This window comes from Coregonus clupeaformis, unplaced genomic scaffold (genome assembly GCF_020615455.1).
Source record: "Coregonus clupeaformis isolate EN_2021a unplaced genomic scaffold, ASM2061545v1 scaf3009, whole genome shotgun sequence".
In the NCBI taxonomy this organism is placed as follows: Eukaryota; Metazoa; Chordata; class Actinopteri; order Salmoniformes; family Salmonidae; genus Coregonus; species Coregonus clupeaformis.
The window spans coordinates 14,900-30,704 of NW_025536463.1; the positions used below are offsets into that span (position 1 = coordinate 14,900).

At 50.5% G+C, this 15,805-nt stretch overlaps 1 protein-coding gene across 3 annotated transcripts in view; it reads right to left on the reverse strand.

The window, feature by feature from the left end:
- Positions 1–2,193: 2,193 nt before the first annotated feature.
- LOC121537113 (stimulated by retinoic acid gene 8 protein homolog) overlaps positions 2,194–15,805 on the reverse strand; it is a 30,889-nt gene continuing 17,277 nt past the window's right edge. For 2 of the 3 annotated variants that reach the window (XM_045220004.1, XM_045220003.1), the window contains 2 exons: positions 4,154–4,892; positions 2,194–2,956 (listed from right to left, as the gene is read on the reverse strand). In XM_045220004.1, the coding sequence (XP_045075939.1) occupies positions 2,876–2,956; positions 4,154–4,892 (820 nt within the window). In that variant the 3' untranslated portion in view covers positions 2,194–2,875. The remainder of the gene's footprint in view (positions 2,957–4,153; positions 4,893–15,805) is intronic. The other variant, XM_045220005.1, reaches the window with a different exon arrangement.

Consider the following 15,805-nt stretch of genomic DNA (forward strand, 5'->3'; position numbering starts at 1 on the left):
GCTCACTATAAGGCAGAAGGAAAGGAACTAACCTGGGGGTGGAGGCAGCTGGGGACTGGTCTGCTCACTATAAGGCAGAAGGAAAGGGAACTAACCTGGGGGTGGAGGCAGCTGGGGACTGGTCTGCTCACTATAAGGCAAAAGGAAAGGGAAATAACCTGGGGGTGGAAGCAGCTGGGGACTGCTCTGCTCACTATAAGGCAGAAGGAAAGGGAACTAACCTGGGGGTGGAGGCAGCTGGGGACTGGTCTGCTCACTATAAGGCAGAAGGAAAGGGAACTAACCTGGGGGTGGAGGCAGCTGGGGACTGGTCTGCTCACTATAAGGCAGAAGGAAAGGAACTAACCTGGGGGTGGAGGCAGCTGGGGACTGGTCTGCTCACTATAAGGCAGAAGGAAAGGGAACTAACCTGGGGGTGGAGGCAGCTGGGGACTGGTCTGCTCACTATAAGGCAGAAGGAAAGGAACTAACCTGGGGGTGGAGGCAGCTGGGGACTGGTCTGCTCACTATAAGGCAGAAGGAAAGGGAACTAACCTGGGGGTGGAGGCAGCTGGGGACTGGTCTGCTCACTATAAGGCAGAAGAAAGGGAACTAACCTGGGGGTGGAGGCAGCTGGGGACTGGTCTGCTCACTATAAGGCAGAAGGAAAGGAACTAACCTGGGGGTGGAGGCAGCTGGGGACTGGTCTGCTCACTATAAGGCAGAAGGAAAGGAACTAACCTGGGGGTGGAGGCAGCTGGGGACTGGTCTGCTCACTATAAGGCAGAAGGAAAGGGAACTAACCTGGGGGTGGAGGCAGCTGGGGACTGGTCTGCTCACTATAAGGCAGAAGAAAGGGAACTAACCTGGGGGTGGAGGCAGCTGGGGACTGGTCTGCTCACTATAAGGCAGAAGGAAAGAAACTAACCTGGGGGTGGAGGCAGCTGGGGACTGGTCTGCTCACTATAAGGCAGAAGAAAGGGAACTAACCTGGGGTGGAGGCAGCTGGGGACTGGTCTGCTCACTATAAGGCAGAAGGAAAGGAACTAACCTGGGGGTGGAGGCAGCTGGGGACTTGTCTGCTCACTATAAGGCAGAAGGAAAGGGAACTAACCTGGGGGTGGAGGCAGCTGGGGACTGGTCTGCTCACTATAAGGCAGAAGGAAAGGAACTAACCTGGGGGTGGAGGCAGCTGAGGACAGACTTTTACATTTTTAGTCATTTAGCAGACGCTCTTATCCAGAGCGACTTACAGTTAGTGAGTGCATACATCAGATTGATCAGATTTTACTGCTCTGAAGGAGACGGGAGGGTATTTCCCTTTGAGTCGGGAACCAACCAACTCCTCCGTAATAGAGGACCACAGTATGAGTCATAATACCCATAAAACCTAGCGGTCAAACAGGGAAATGGTTCCAATAGTGTTTTTAGGCTTACCCTGGCGTGACATTTTGATAACCTGTAAATCTCTCTAGGACAAGGTGACTTTTATCAATATATTCACCTGTATTTAACCCCCCCCACAAAAATGAAACGCTAATTAGCTGCTAATGTGGCTATCGTGAAGAACTACAAATGCCATGATGATCTGGACGAGACTGCCGAATCGAGGCAAAGGTAAGAATCTCTGGATGAACTATCTAATGTTAGCTACATGTAGTAATGAATACATTGGCAACGTTTCTTTAAAAAAATGGACAATTCCGTGAACTGTCTTGTGCAAGTTTTAAATTGACACAATACTTGTTAGCAAAGGTGTCAGCTAGAGAAGATGTGCAGGAGATTGCAGGGATTTGTAGTTTTTGCATGATGTCTACTTTGATGCTAATTAGCATTTTAGAATCTGAGAATAAATGGAGCCGAATATATTGATAAAAGTCACCTTGTCCGAGAGAGATTTACTGGTTATCAAAATGTCACGCCAGGGTAAGCCTACACGAAACACAGCCCTTATTTTAACTGTTTCTAAAATCCCCTATGGGAAAAATGAATGTTTGAAAAACGACTGGAACCATTTCCCTGTTTGACCGCTTGGTTTTATGAGTATTTCATGGCAGCTCGAAAGGCTGAATCATTCCGATTCAAGCGCAACAGTCAGCCTTTTCCCACGATCTAAGGGCACTCTGGTTGAATTTTATCTTTTAGATTTCAATCATTTTCCATTTAGATTTTTAAGGTTAACCACATTACAATGATTTCGTGATACAATGGCGATTATTTTAAAAAATCTGTTTATTTTTCTTTATTTTTTTCAGGATTTCGGAAATTCTTCCACGACCCCATTTTCATATCAGGCTTCCCCACATGGGGTCGCGACCCCTAGTTTGGGAACCGCTGCTGGAGACTGTGAAACCACCATCCCTCGCTATCAAAACTCTCTCTGGGGCAGGGTTTAATACACATATAGAGACTGGCTGGAGAAATGGTGATTCTTAAAAATGCTTAAAAAGGCTGAACAATGAAAACACATCAAACACAAACTTGTGAATTATTATTTGCCTAACCTGAGTAAAAAACATCATATAAAAAAAACTGAACATGAATGTCAGAGTATAAAAAATGTCTATAATAATTAACAGGTAGAAAGCCTGTAACAATAAAAAGCTGAACATTTTATAAAAACAATCACAAAAGGTGATCACTTAACAAGTCATAATAAGTAACACAAATTTGTCTTTCATTTCACAACGAACAAACACTTTCGCACATCAAATAGGTGTTCACATCACTGGAGGCTGGTGGCAGCTTAATTGTAGAGAACAGGCTTCCTGGTAATGACTGGAGCGGAATCAGTGGAATGGTATCGAATACGTCACACATGGTTTCCATGGCGATTCCATTCGCTCCGTTCCAGCCATTATAATGAGCCGTCCTCCCCTCAGCAGCCCCCTGTGGTTCACATCTCCTCACTGTCGAAGGACTCTGAGCATTGGAGGAAGATCTCCTCATAGTCCCTCGTAGCAGACAGACACAGGTCCTACACGGAGAGAGAGAGAGAAGAACCTGTCATCTGGTGGACAGACAGACAGGTCCAACACAGGACAGAAGAACCTGTCATCTGGTGGACAGACAGACAGAGACACAGGACAGAAGAACCTGTCATCTGGTGGACTGACAGACAGAGACACAGGACAGAAGAACCTGTCATCTGGTGGACTGACAGACAGAGACACAGGACAGAAGAACCTGTCATCTGGTGGACTGACAGACAGAGACACAGGACAGAAGAACCTGTCATTTGGTGGACAGACAGACAGAGACACAGGACAGAAGAACCTGTCATCTGGTGGACAGACAAGACAACATACTGTATATCTCACACCTCTATTTCCAAGACACCATTTATTATGTTCTATCTGAATCTACCGTATCTGGTTTCTATCTGAATCTACCGTATCTGGTTATGTTCTGGTTTCTATCTGAATCTACCGTATCTGGTTATGTTCTGGTTTCTATCTGAGTCTACCGTATCTGGTTATGTTCTGGTTTCTATCTGAATCTACCGTATCTGGTTATGTTCTGGTTTCTATCTGAATCTACCGTATCTGGTTATGTTCTGGTTTCTATCTGAATCTACCGTATCTGGTGATGTTCTGGTTTCTATCTGAATCTACCGTATCTGGTGATGTTCTGGTTTCTATCTGAATCTACCGTATCTGGTTATGTTCTGGTTTCTATCTGAATCTACCGTATCTGGTTTTGTTCTGGTTTCTATCTGAATCTACCGTATCTGGTTATGTTCTGGTTTCTATCTGAATCTACCGTATCTGGTTATGTTCTGGTTTCTATCTGAATCTACCGTATCTGGTTATGTTCTGGTTTCTATCTGAATCTACCGTACCTGGTTATGTTCTGGTTTCTATCTGAATCTACCGTATCTGGTTATGTTCTGGTTTCTATCTGAATCTACCGTATCTGGTTATGTTCTGGTTTCTATCTGAATCTACCGTATCTGGTTATGTTCTGGTTTCTATCTGAATCTACCGTACCTGGTTATGTTCTGGTTTCTATCTGAATCTACCGTATCTGGTTATGTTCTGGTTTCTATCTGAATCTACCGTATCTGGTTATGTTCTGGTTTCTATCTGAATCTACCGTACCTGGTTATGTTCTGGTTTCTATCTGAATCTACCGTATCTGGTTATGTTCTGGTTTCTATCTGAATCTACCGTACCTGGTTTTGTTCTGGTTTCTCCACCATCTGAGTCTTGAGGAAACACATGATGTTCTTATAGACCTCCCGGAGCTTCTCAAAGTCATCACACCGAGGAGGGGCCAGGACAGGACTGGAGACACACAGAGCAGCGGATGGTAATTCATGAACAGGAGGGGCCAGGACAGGACTGGAGACACACAGAGCAGCGGATGGTAATTCATGAACAGGAGGGGCCAGGACAGGACTGGAGACACACAGAGCAGCGGATGGTAATTCATGAACAGGAGGGGCCAGGACAGGACTGGAGACACACAGAGCAGCGGATGGTAATTCATGAACAGGAGGGGCCAGGACAGGACTGGAGACACACAGAGCAGCGGATGGTAATTCATGAACAGGAGGGGCCAGGACAGGACTGGAGACACACATAGCAGCGGATGGTAATTCATGAACAGGAGGGGCCAGGACAGGACTGGAGACACACAGAGCAGCGGATGGTAATTCATGAACAGGAGGGGCCAGGACAGGACTGGAGACACACAGAGCAGCGGATGGTAATTCATGAACAGGAGGGGCCAGGACAGGACTGGAGACACACAGAGCAGCGGATGGTAATTCATGAACAGGAGGGGCCAGGACAGGACTGGAGACACACAGAGCAGCGGATGGTAATTCATGAACAGGAGGGGCCAGGACAGGACTGGAGACACACAGAGCAGCGGATGGTAATTCATGAACAGGAGGGGCCAGGACAGGACTGGAGACACACAGAGCAGCGGATGGTAATTCATGAACAGCAGGAAGATGCCATTACTATCCTATCACACTACTCCTACAGCACATCACAGGACAGAGGAGTAGGGGAAACACACTGAGTAGGGAAACACACTGAGTAGGGAAACGCACTGAGTAGGGAAACACACTGAGTAGGGAAAAGCACTGAGTAGGGGAAACGCACTGAGTAGGGAAACGCACTGAGTAGGGAAACGCACTGAGTAGGGAACGCACTGAGTAGGGAAACGCACTGAGTAGGGAAACGCACTGAGTAGGGAAACGCACTGAGTAGGGAAACGCACTGAGTAGGGAACGCACTGAGTAGCGAAACGCACTGAGTAGCGAAACGCACTGAGTAGGGAAACGCACTGAGTAGGGAAACGCACTGAGTAGGGAAACGCACTGAGTAGGAAACACGAGTAGGGAAACACCGAGTAGGGGAAAGCACCGAGTAGGGGAAGCACCCGTAGGGAAACGACCGAGGAGGGAAAGCACTGAGTAGGGAAACGCACTGAGTAGGGAAACGCACTGAGTAGGGAAACGCACTGAGTAGGGAAACGCACTGAGGAGGGAAACGCACTGAGTAGGGAAACACACTGAGTAGGGAAACACACTGAGTAGGGAAACACACTGAGTAGGGAAACGCACTGAGTAGGGAAACGCACTGAGTAGGGAAACGCACTGAGTAGGGAAACACACTGAGTAGGGAAACACACTGAGTAGGGAAACGCACTGAGTAGGAAACGCACTGAGTGGGAAACACACTGAGTAGGGAAACACACTGAGTAGGGAAACACACTGAGTAGGGAAACGCACTGAGTAGGGAAACGCACTGAGTAGGGAAAAGCACTGAGTAGGGAAACGCACTGAGTAGGGAAACGCACTGAGTAGGGAAACACACTGAGTAGGGAAACACACTGAGTAGGGAAACACACTGAGTAGGGAAAAGCACTGAGTAGGGAAACGCACTGAGTAGGGAAACGCACTGAGTAGGGAAACGCACTGAGTAGGGAAACGCACTGAGTAGGGAAACGCACTGAGTAGGGAAACGCACTGAGTAGGGAAACGCACTGAGTAGCGAAACGCACTGAGTAGCGAAACGCACTGAGTAGGGAAACGCACTGAGTAGGGAAACGCACTGAGTAGGGAAACACACGAGTAGGGAAACACACGAGTAGGGAAACGCACTGAGTAGGGAAACGCACTGCAGGGGAAACGCACTGAGTAGGGAAACGCACTGAGTAGGGAAACGCACTGAGTAGGGAAACGCACTGAGTAGGGAAACGCACTGAGTAGGGAAACGCACTGAGAGGGAAACGCACTGAGGGAGGAAAGCACTGAGTAGGGAAACGCACTGAGTAGGGAAACGCACTGAGTAGGGAAACACACTGAGTAGGGAAACACACTGAGTAGGGAAACACACTGAGTAGGGAAACGCACTGAGTAGGGAAACACACTGAGTAGGGAAACACACTGAGTAGGGAAACGCACTGAGTAGGGAAACGCACTGAGTAGGGGAAACGCACTGAGTAGGGAAACGCACTGAGTAGGGAAACGCACTGAGTAGGGAAACGCACTGAGTAGGGAAACGCACTGAGTAGGGAAACGCACTGAGTAGGGAAACGCACTGAGTAGGGAAACGCACTGAGTAGGGAAACGCACTGAGTAGGGAAAGCACTGAGTAGGGAAAAGCACTGAGTAGGGAAACGCACTGAGTAGGGAAACGCACTGAGTAGGGAAACGCACTGAGTAGCGAAACGCACTGAGTAGGGAAACGCACTGAGTAGGGAAACGCACTGAGTAGGGGAAAGCACTGAGTAGGGAAACGCACTGAGTAGGGAAACACACTGAGTAGGGAAACGCACTGAGTAGGGAAACGCACTGAGTAGGGAAACACACTGAGTAGGGAAACGCACTGAGTAGGGAAACGCACTGAGTAGGGAAACGCACTGAGTAGGGAAACACACTGAGTAGGGAAACGCACGGAGTAGGGAAACACTGCAGTAGGGAAACGCACTGCAGTAGGGAAACGCACTGAGGAGGGAAACGCACTGAGTAGGGAAACGCACTGAGTAGGGAAACGCACTGAGTAGGGAAACACACTGAGTAGGGAACGCACTGAGTAGGGAAACGCACTGAGTAGGGAAACGCACTGAGTAGGGAAACGCACTGAGTAGGGAAACGCACTGAGTAGGGAAACGCACTGAGTAGGGAAACGCACTGAGTAGGGAAACGCACTGAGTAGGGAAACGCACCGAGTAGGGAAACGCACCGAGTAGGGAAACGCACCGAGTAGGGAAACGCACCGAGTAGGGAAACGCACCGAGTAGGGAAACGCACCGAGTAGGGAAACGCACCCGAGTAGGAAAGCACGCAGTAGGGAAACGCACGAGTGGAAGCGCTTGCAGTAGGGAAAGCACGCAGTAGGGAACGCACCGAGTAGGGAAACGCACCGAGCAGGGAAACGCACCGAGCAGGGAAACGCACCGAGCAGGGAAACGCACCGAGCAGGGAAACGCACCGAGCAGGGAAACGCACGAGCAGGGAAACGCACTGAGGAGGGAAACGCACTGAGTAGGGAAACGCACTGAGTAGGGAAACGCACTGAGGAGGGAAACGCACTGAGGAGGGAAACGCACTGAGGAGGGAAACGCACTGAGTAGGGAAACGCACTGAGTAGGGAAACGCACTGAGGAGGGAAACGCACTGAGTAGGGAAACACTGAGTAGGGAAACGCACTGAGTAGGGAAACGCACTGAGTAGGGAAACGCACTGAGTAGGGAAACGCACTGAGTAGGGAAACGCACTGAGTAGGGAAACGCACTGAGTAGGGAAACGCACTGAGTAGGGAAACACACTGTGTAGGGAAGGTGATTATTGAGAGAGAGAGAGCATTGGGACAATCTCAAGTGCATTCTCCTCGCCTCCTTCTTATATCCCATTGGATGAGAAAGCCAGGAGGTCCCTCCCCTCTGACCTTCTCCTCCAATGGGTTTCGAGGAGGCGGCGAGGAGAGAAGGCGTGAGGAGAGTGCCCATTTGAGATTGTCCCATTGTTATCCTAATAGACTATTCCTACAGTAAGCCATGAGAGAGGTGTAGAGCAGGGGGGGGGGTTATCCTAACACCAACAGGTACTGTACCAGAGGCATAGTAAATGATAGGGGACATCTTGAATCAGGTAGACAGGTATGGTAAATGATAAGGGACATCTTGAATCAGGTAGACAGGTATGGTAAATGATAGGGGACATCTTGAATCAGGTAGACAGGTATGGTAAATGATAGGGGACATCTTGAATCAGGTAGACAGGTATGGTAAATGATAGGGGACATCTTGAATCAGGTAGACAGGTATGGTAAATGATAGGGGACATCTTGAATCAGGTAGACAGGTATGGTAAATGATAGGGGACATCTTGAATCAGGTAGACGGGTATGGTAAATGATAGGGGACATCTTGAATCAGGTAGACAGGTATGGTAAATGATAGACACTGTATGTGAGGCGATTAAGTCATGTGTCCCTCTCCTCTCCTCTCCTCTCCTCTCTGTCTGTTGGTTATCAGAGCTCTGCTCCTCTCCTCTCCTCTCATCTCCTCTCCTCTCTGTTTGTTGGTTATCAGAGCTCCCCTCCTCTCCTCTCTGTCTGTTGGTTATCAGAGCTCTGCTCCCCTCCCCTCCTCTCTGTCTGTTGGTTATCAGATCTCTGCTCCCCTCCTCTCCTCTCTGTCTGTTGGTTATCAGAGCTCTGCTCCCCTCCTCTCCTCTCTGTCTGTTGGTTATCAGAGCTCTGCTCCCCTCCCCTCCTCTCTGTCTGTTGGTTATCAGATCTCTGCTCCCCTCCTCTCCGTCTGTTGGTTATCAGAGCTCTGCTCCCCTCCTCTCCTCTCTGTCTGTTGATTATCAGAGCTCCTCTCCTCTCCTCTCCTCTCTGTCTGTTGGTTATCAGAGCTCTGCTCCCCTCCTCTCCTCTCTGTCTGTTGGTTATCAGAGCTCTGCTCCCTCCTCTCCTCTCTGTCTGTTGGTTATCAGAGCTCTGCTCCTTCTCCTCTCCTCTCTGTCTGTTGGTTATCAGAGCTCCTCTCCCTCTCCTCTCCTCTCTGTCTGTTGGTTATCAGAGCTCCCCTCCTCTCCTCTCCTCTCTGTCTGTTGGTTATCAGAGCTCCTCTCCTCTCCTCTCCTCTCTGTCTGTTGGTTATCAGAGCTCTGCTCCCCTCCTCTCCTCTCTGTCTGTTGGTTATCAGAGCTCTGCTCCCCTCCTCTCCTCTCTGTCTGTTGGTTATCAGAGCTCCTCTCCTCTCCTCTCCTCTCTGTCTGTTGGTTATCAGAGCTCTGCTCCTCTCCTCTCTGTCTGTTGGTTATCAGAGCTCTGATCCCCTCCTCTCCTCTCTGTCTGTTGGTTATCAGAGCTCTGCTCCCCTCCTCTCTGTCTGTTGGTTATCAGAGCTCTGCTCCTCTCCTCTCCATCTGTCTGTTGGTTATCAGAGCTCTGCTCCCCTCCTCTCCTCTCTGTCTGTTGGTTATCAGAGCTCTGCTCCCCTCCTCTCCTCTCTGTCTGTTGGTTATCAGAGCTCCCCTCCTCTCCTCTCTGTCTGTTGGTTATCAGAGCTCTGCTCCCCTCCTCTCCTCTCTGTCTGTTGGTTATCAGAGCTCTGCTCCTCTCCTCTCCTCTCCTCTCTGTCTGTTGGTTATCAGAGCTCTGCTCCTCTCCTCTCTGTCTGTTGGTTATCAGAGCTCTGCTCCCTCCTCTCCTCTCTGTCTGTTGGTTATCAGAGCTCTGCTCCTCTCCTCTCCCTCTCTGTCTGTTGGTTATCAGAGCTCCTCTCCTCTCCTCTCCGTCTGTTGGTTATCAGAGCTCTGCTCCTCTCCTCTCCTCTCTGTCTGTTGGTTATCAGAGCTCTGCTCCTCTCCCTCTCCTCTCTGTCTGTTGGTTATCAGAGCTCTGCTCCTCTCCTCTCTGTCTGTTGGTTATCAGAGCTCTGCTCCCCTCCTCTCCTCTCTGTCTGTTGGTTATCAAAGCTCTGCTCCCCTCCTCTCCTCTCTGTCTGTTGGTTATCAGAGCTCTGCTCCCCTCCTCTCCTCTCTGTCTGTTGGTTATCAGAGCTCCTCTCCTCTCCTCTCCTCTCTGTCTGTTGGTTATCAGAGCTCTGCTCCTCTCCTCTCCTCTCTGTCTGTTGGTTATCAGAGCTCTGCTCCCCTCCTCTCCTCTCTGTCTGTTGGTTATCAGAGCTCTGCTCCCCTCCTCTCCTCTCTGTCTGTTGGTTATCAGAGCTCCCCTCCTCTCCTCTCTGTCTGTTGGTTATCAGAGCTCTGCTCCTCTCCTCTCCTCTCCTCTCTGTCTGTTGGTTATCAGAGCTCTGCTCCCCTCCTCTCCTCTCTGTCTGTTGGTTATCAGAGCTCTGCTCCCCTCCTCTCTGTCTGTTGGTTATCAGATCTCTGCTCCCCTCCTCTCTGTCTGTTGGTTATCAGAGCTCTGCTCCCCTCCTCTCCTCTCCGCTCTGTCTGTTGGTTATCAGAGCTCTGCTCCCCTCCTCTCCTCTCTGTCTGTTGGTTATCAGAGCTCTGCTCCCCTCCTCTCCTCTCTGTCTGTTGGTTATCAGAGCTCTGCTCCCCTCCTCTCCGCTCTGTCTGTTGGTTATCAGAGCTCTGCTCCCCTCCTCTCCTCTCTGTCTGTTGGTTATCAGAGCTCTGCTCCCCTCCTCTCCTCTCTGTCTGTTGGTTATCAGAGCTCTGCTCCCCTCCTCTCTGTCTGTTGGTTATCAGAGCTCTGCTCCCCTCCTCTCCTCTCTGTCTGTTGGTTATCAGAGCTCTGCTCCCCTCCTCTCCTCTCTGTCTGTTGGTTATCAGAGCTCTGCTCCCCTCCTCTCTGTCTGTTGGTTATCAGAGCCCTCTCCTCTCCTCTCCTCTCCTCTCCTCTCTGTCTGTTGGTTATCAGAGCTCCTCTCCTCTCCTCTCCTCTCTGTCTGTTGGTTATCAGAGCTCCTCTCCTCTCCTCTCTGTCTGTTGGTTATCAGAGCTCTGCTCCCCTCCTCTCCTCTCTGTCTGTTGGTTATCAGAGCTCTGCTCCCCTCCTCTCCTCTCTGTCTGTTGGTTATCAGAGCTCTGCTCCCCTCCTCTCCTCTCTGTCTGTTGGTTATCAGAGCTCCTCTCCTCTCCTCTCTGTCTGTTGGTTATCAGAGCTCCCCTCCTCTCCTCTCCTCTCTGTCTGTTGGTTATCAGAGCTCCTCTCCTCTCCTCTCTGTCTGTTGGTTATCAGAGCTCTGCTCCCCTCCTCTCCTCTCTGTCTGTTGGTTATCAGAGCTCTGCTCCCCTCCTCTCCTCTCTGTCTGTTGGTTATCAGAGCTCTGCTCCCCTCCTCTCTGTCTGTTGGTTATCAGAGCTCTGCTCCCCTCCTCTCCTCTCTGTCTGTTGGTTATCAGAGCTCTGCTCCCCTCCTCTCCTCTCTGTCTGTTGGTTATCAGAGCTCTGCTCCCCTCCTCTCTGTCTGTTGGTTATCAGAGCTCCTCTCCTCTCCTCTCCTCTCCTCTCTGTCTGTTGGTTATCAGAGCTCCTCTCCTCTCCTCTCCTCTCTGTCTGTTGGTTATCAGAGCTCCTCTCCTCTCCTCTCTGTCTGTTGGTTATCAGAGCTCTGCTCCCCTCCTCTCCTCTCTGTCTGTTGGTTATCAGAGCTCTGCTCCCCTCCTCTCCTCTCTGTCTGTTGGTTATCAGAGCTCTGCTCCCCTCCTCTCCTCTCTGTCTGTTGGTTATCAGAGCTCCTCTCCTCTCCTCTCTGTCTGTTGGTTATCAGAGCTCCCCTCCTCTCCTCTCCCTCTCTGTCTGTTGGTTATCAGAGCTCCTCTCCTCTCCTCTCTCTGTCTGTTGGTTATCAGAGCTCCCCTCCTCTCCTCTCCTCTCTGTCTGTTGGTTATCAGAGCTCTGCTCCCCTCCTCTCCTCTCTGTCTGTTGGTTATCAGAGCTCTGCTCCTCTCCTCTCCTCTCTGTCTGTTGGTTATCAGAGCTCTGCTCCCCTCCTCTCCTCTCTGTCTGTTGGTTATCAGAGCTCTGCTCCTCTCCTCTCTGTCTGTTGGTTATCAGAGCTCTGCTCCCCTCCTCTCTGTCTGTTTGTTGGTTAATATAACATTTGAAACGTCTTTATCCTTTTGAAACCTTTTTGAGTGCAATGTTTACTGTTTTTAATATTGTTTCTTCTCACTTTTGTTTATTGTTTATTTCACTTGCTTTGGCAATGTAAGCATATGCTTCCCATGCCAATAAAGCCATTTGAAATGAGACAGAGAGGAGTGGAGTAGAGAGAGAGAGAGGGAGTAGAGAGAGAGAGAGAGAGAGAGAGAGAGAGAGAGAGAGAGAGAGAGAGATGGAGTGTAGAGAGAGAGAGAGAGAGAGAGAGAGAGAGAGAGAGAGAGAGAGAGAGAGAGAGAGAGAGAGAGAGAGAGGGAGAGTAGCGAGAGAGATGGAGTGTAGAGAGAGAGAGAGAGAGAGAGTGTAGAGAGAGAGTAGCGAGAGAGATGGAGTGTAGAGAGAGAAACGAGAGGAGGAGTGTAGAGAGAGAGAGAGAGAGAGAGAGAGAGAGAGTAGCGAGAGAGATGGAGTGTAGAGAGAGAGAAACGAGAGGAGGAGTGTAGAGAGAGAGAGAGAGTAAAATGTTTTTGTCATGGTTAAACAGACAGTGTACAACCAAACAGACGTGTTTATGTTGCCTTGGCAATAGCAAATATGTAATCATGAAAGAGCAGCGTTGGTCGTCTGAATAAATGCATAATGCATTATAGTGCTGTCTCTCTGCTGGAAAGATCCCGGAAACACACTGAGTGACCGTAGGATGGAATGAAGGCTGTTTCAGTGTAATACATTATTACAGCTACACTGCTCCTCAGCCTGGGGTCCTCGTCCTGCTAATTACACTGACTCATTAGGGTGCTAATATACACCGATGGCAGAATACTCTGTCTGGATGGGGCCTCCTTTATTGGATGTTTAATACTGGCCAAATGTCTAATTTGGTGTTGTTGAATACATGATAAGATTGGTACCACCACCGCCATACTGGGATAGATAGCAGTACAGTGCTAAAGCCTGGTTGGCAGGATTATGGGAATGTGACTTCATCAATTACCATATGAGGTCAACTAATGTATCTATATGTGTTTTCTGGTGTTGTGGAGTCGGAGGTCTGGTGTTGTGGAGTTGGAGGTCTGGTGTCGTGGAGTCGGAGGTGTTGCGGAGTCAGAGGTCTGGTGTTGTGGAGTCAGAGGTCTGGTGTTGTGGAGTCAGAGGTCTGGTGTTGTGGAGTCGGAGGTGTTGCGGAGTCAGAGGTCTGGTGTTGTGGAGTCAGAGGTCTGGTGTTGTGGAGTCAGAGGTCTGGTGTTGTGGAGTCAGAGGTCTGGTGTTGTGGAGTCAGAGGTCTGGTGTTGTGGAGTCAGAGGTCTGGTGTTGTGGAGTCGGAGGTCTGGTGTCGTGGAGTCAGAGGTCTGGTGTCGTGGAGTCGGAGGTCTGGTGTTGTGGAGTCGGAGGTCTGGTGTCGTGGAGTCAGAGGTCTGGTGTCGTGGAGTCAGAGGTGTTGTGGAGTCGGAGGTCTGGTGTCGTGGAGTCAGAGGTCTGGTGTTGTGGAGTCAGAGGTCTGGTGTCGTGGAGTCAGAGGTCTGGTGTTGTGGAGTCAGAGGTCTGGTGTTGTGGAGTCGGAGGTGTTGTGGAGTCAGAGGTCTGGTGTTGTGGAGTCGGAGGTCTGGTGTTGTGGAGTCAGAGGTCTGGTGTTGTGGAGTCAGAGGTCTGGTGTTGTGGAGTCAGAGGTCTGGTGTTGTGGAGTCGGAGGTCTGGTGTCGTGGAGTCAGAGGTCTGGTGTTGTGGAGTCAGAGGTCTGGTGTTGTGGAGTCAGAGGTCTGGTGTTGTGGAGTCAGAGGTCTGGTGTTGTGGAGTCAGAGGTCTGGTGTTGTGGAGTCGGAGGTCTGGTGTCGTGGAGTCAGAGGTCTGGTGTTGTGGAGTCAGAGGTGTTGTGGAGTCAGAGGTGTTGCGGAGTCAGAGGTCTGGTGTTGTGGAGTCAGAGGTGTTGTGGAGTCAGAGTTGTTGTGGAGTCAGAGGTCTGGTGTTGTGGAGTCAGAGGTCTGGTGTTGTGGAGTCAGAGGTGTTGTGGAGTCAGAGTTGTTGTGGAGTCAGAGGTCTGGTGTTGTGGAGTCAGAGGTCTGGTGTTGTGGAGTCAGAGGTCTGGTGTTGTGGAGTCAGAGGTCTGGTGTTGTGGAGTCAGAGGTGTTGTGGAGTCAAAGGTCTGGTGTTGTGGAGTCAGAGGTCTGGTGTTGTGGAGTCAGAGGTCTGGTGTTGTGGAGTCAGAGGTCTGGTGTTGTGGAGTCAGAGGTCTGGTGTTGTGGAGTCAGAGGTGTTGTGGAGTCAAAGGTCTGGTGTTGTGGAGTCAGAGGTCTGGTGTTGTGGAGTCAGAGGTCTGGTGTTGTGGAGTCAGAGGTCTGGTGTTGTGGAGTCAGAGGTCTGGTGTTGTGGAGTCAGAGGTGTTGTGGAGTCAGAGTTGTTGTGGAGTCAGAGGTCTGGTGTTGTGGAGTCAGAGGTCTGGTGTTGTGGAGTCAGAGGTGTTGTGGAGTCAGAGTTGTTGTGGAGTCAGAGGTCTGGTGTTGTGGAGTCAGAGGTCTGGTGTTGTGGAGTCAGAGGTCTGGTGTTGTGGAGTCAGAGGTGTTGTGGAGTCAAAGGTCTGGTGTTGTGGAGTCAGAGGTCTGGTGTTGTGGAGTCAGAGGTCTGGTGTTGTGGAGTCAGAGGTCTGGTGTTGTGGAGTCAGAGGTGTTGTGGAGTCAAAGGTCTGGTGTTGTGGAGTCAGAGGTCTGGTGTTGTGGAGTCAGAGGTCTGGTGTTGTGGAGTCAGAGGTGTTGCGGAGTCAAAGGTCTGGTGTTGTGGAGTCAGAGGTCTGGTGTTGTGGAGTCAGAGGTCTGGTGTTGTGGAGTCAGAGGTGTTGTGGAGTCAGAGGTCTGGTGTTGTGGAGTCAGAGGTCTGGTGTTGTGGAGTCAGAGGTCTGGTGTTGTGGAGTCAGAGGTCTGGTGTTGTGGAGTCAGAGGTCTGGTGTTGTGGAGTCAGAGGTCTGGTGTTGTGGAGTCAGAGGTCTGGTGTTGTGGAGTCAGAGGTGTCGTGGAGTCAGAGGTGTTGTGGAGTCAGAGGTCTGGTGTTGTGGAGTCAGAGGTGTCGTGGAGTCAGAGGTCTGGTGTCGTGGAGTCAGAGGTCTGGTGTTGTGGAGTCAGAGGTCTGGTGTTGTGGAGTCAGAGGTCTGGTGTTGTGGAGTCGGAGGTCTGGTGTTGTGGAGTCAGAGGTCTGGTGTTGTGGAGTCAGAGGTCTGGTGTTGTGGAGTCAGAGGTGTTGCGGAGTCAAAGGTCTGGTGTTGTGGAGTCAGAGGTCTGGTGTTGTGGAGTCAGAGGTCTGGTGTTGTGGAGTCAGAGGTCTGGTGTTGTGGAGTCAGAGGTCTGGTGTTGTGGAGTCAGAGGTGTTGTGGAGTCAGAGGTCTGGTGTTGTGGAGTCAGAGGTCTGGTGTTGTGGAGTCAGAGGTCTGGTGTTGTGGAGTCAGAGGTCTGGTGTTGTGGAGTCAGAGGTGTTGTGGAGTCAGAGGTCTGGTGTTGTGGAGTCAGAGGTGTTGTGGAGTCAGAGGTGTTGTGGAGTCAAAGGTCTGGTGTTGTGGAGTCAGAGGTCTGGTGTTGTGGAGTCAGAGGTCTGGTGTTGTGGAGTCGGAGGTCTGGTGTTGCGGAGTCAGAGGTCTGGTGTTGTGGAGTCAGAGGTGTTGTGGAGTCGGAGGTCTGGTGTCGTGGAGTCAGAGGTCTGGTGTTGTGGAGTCAGAGGTCTGGTGTTGTGGAGTCAGAGGTCTGGTGTTGTGGAGTCAGAGGTGTTGTGGAGTCAGAGGTCTGGTGTTGTGGAGTC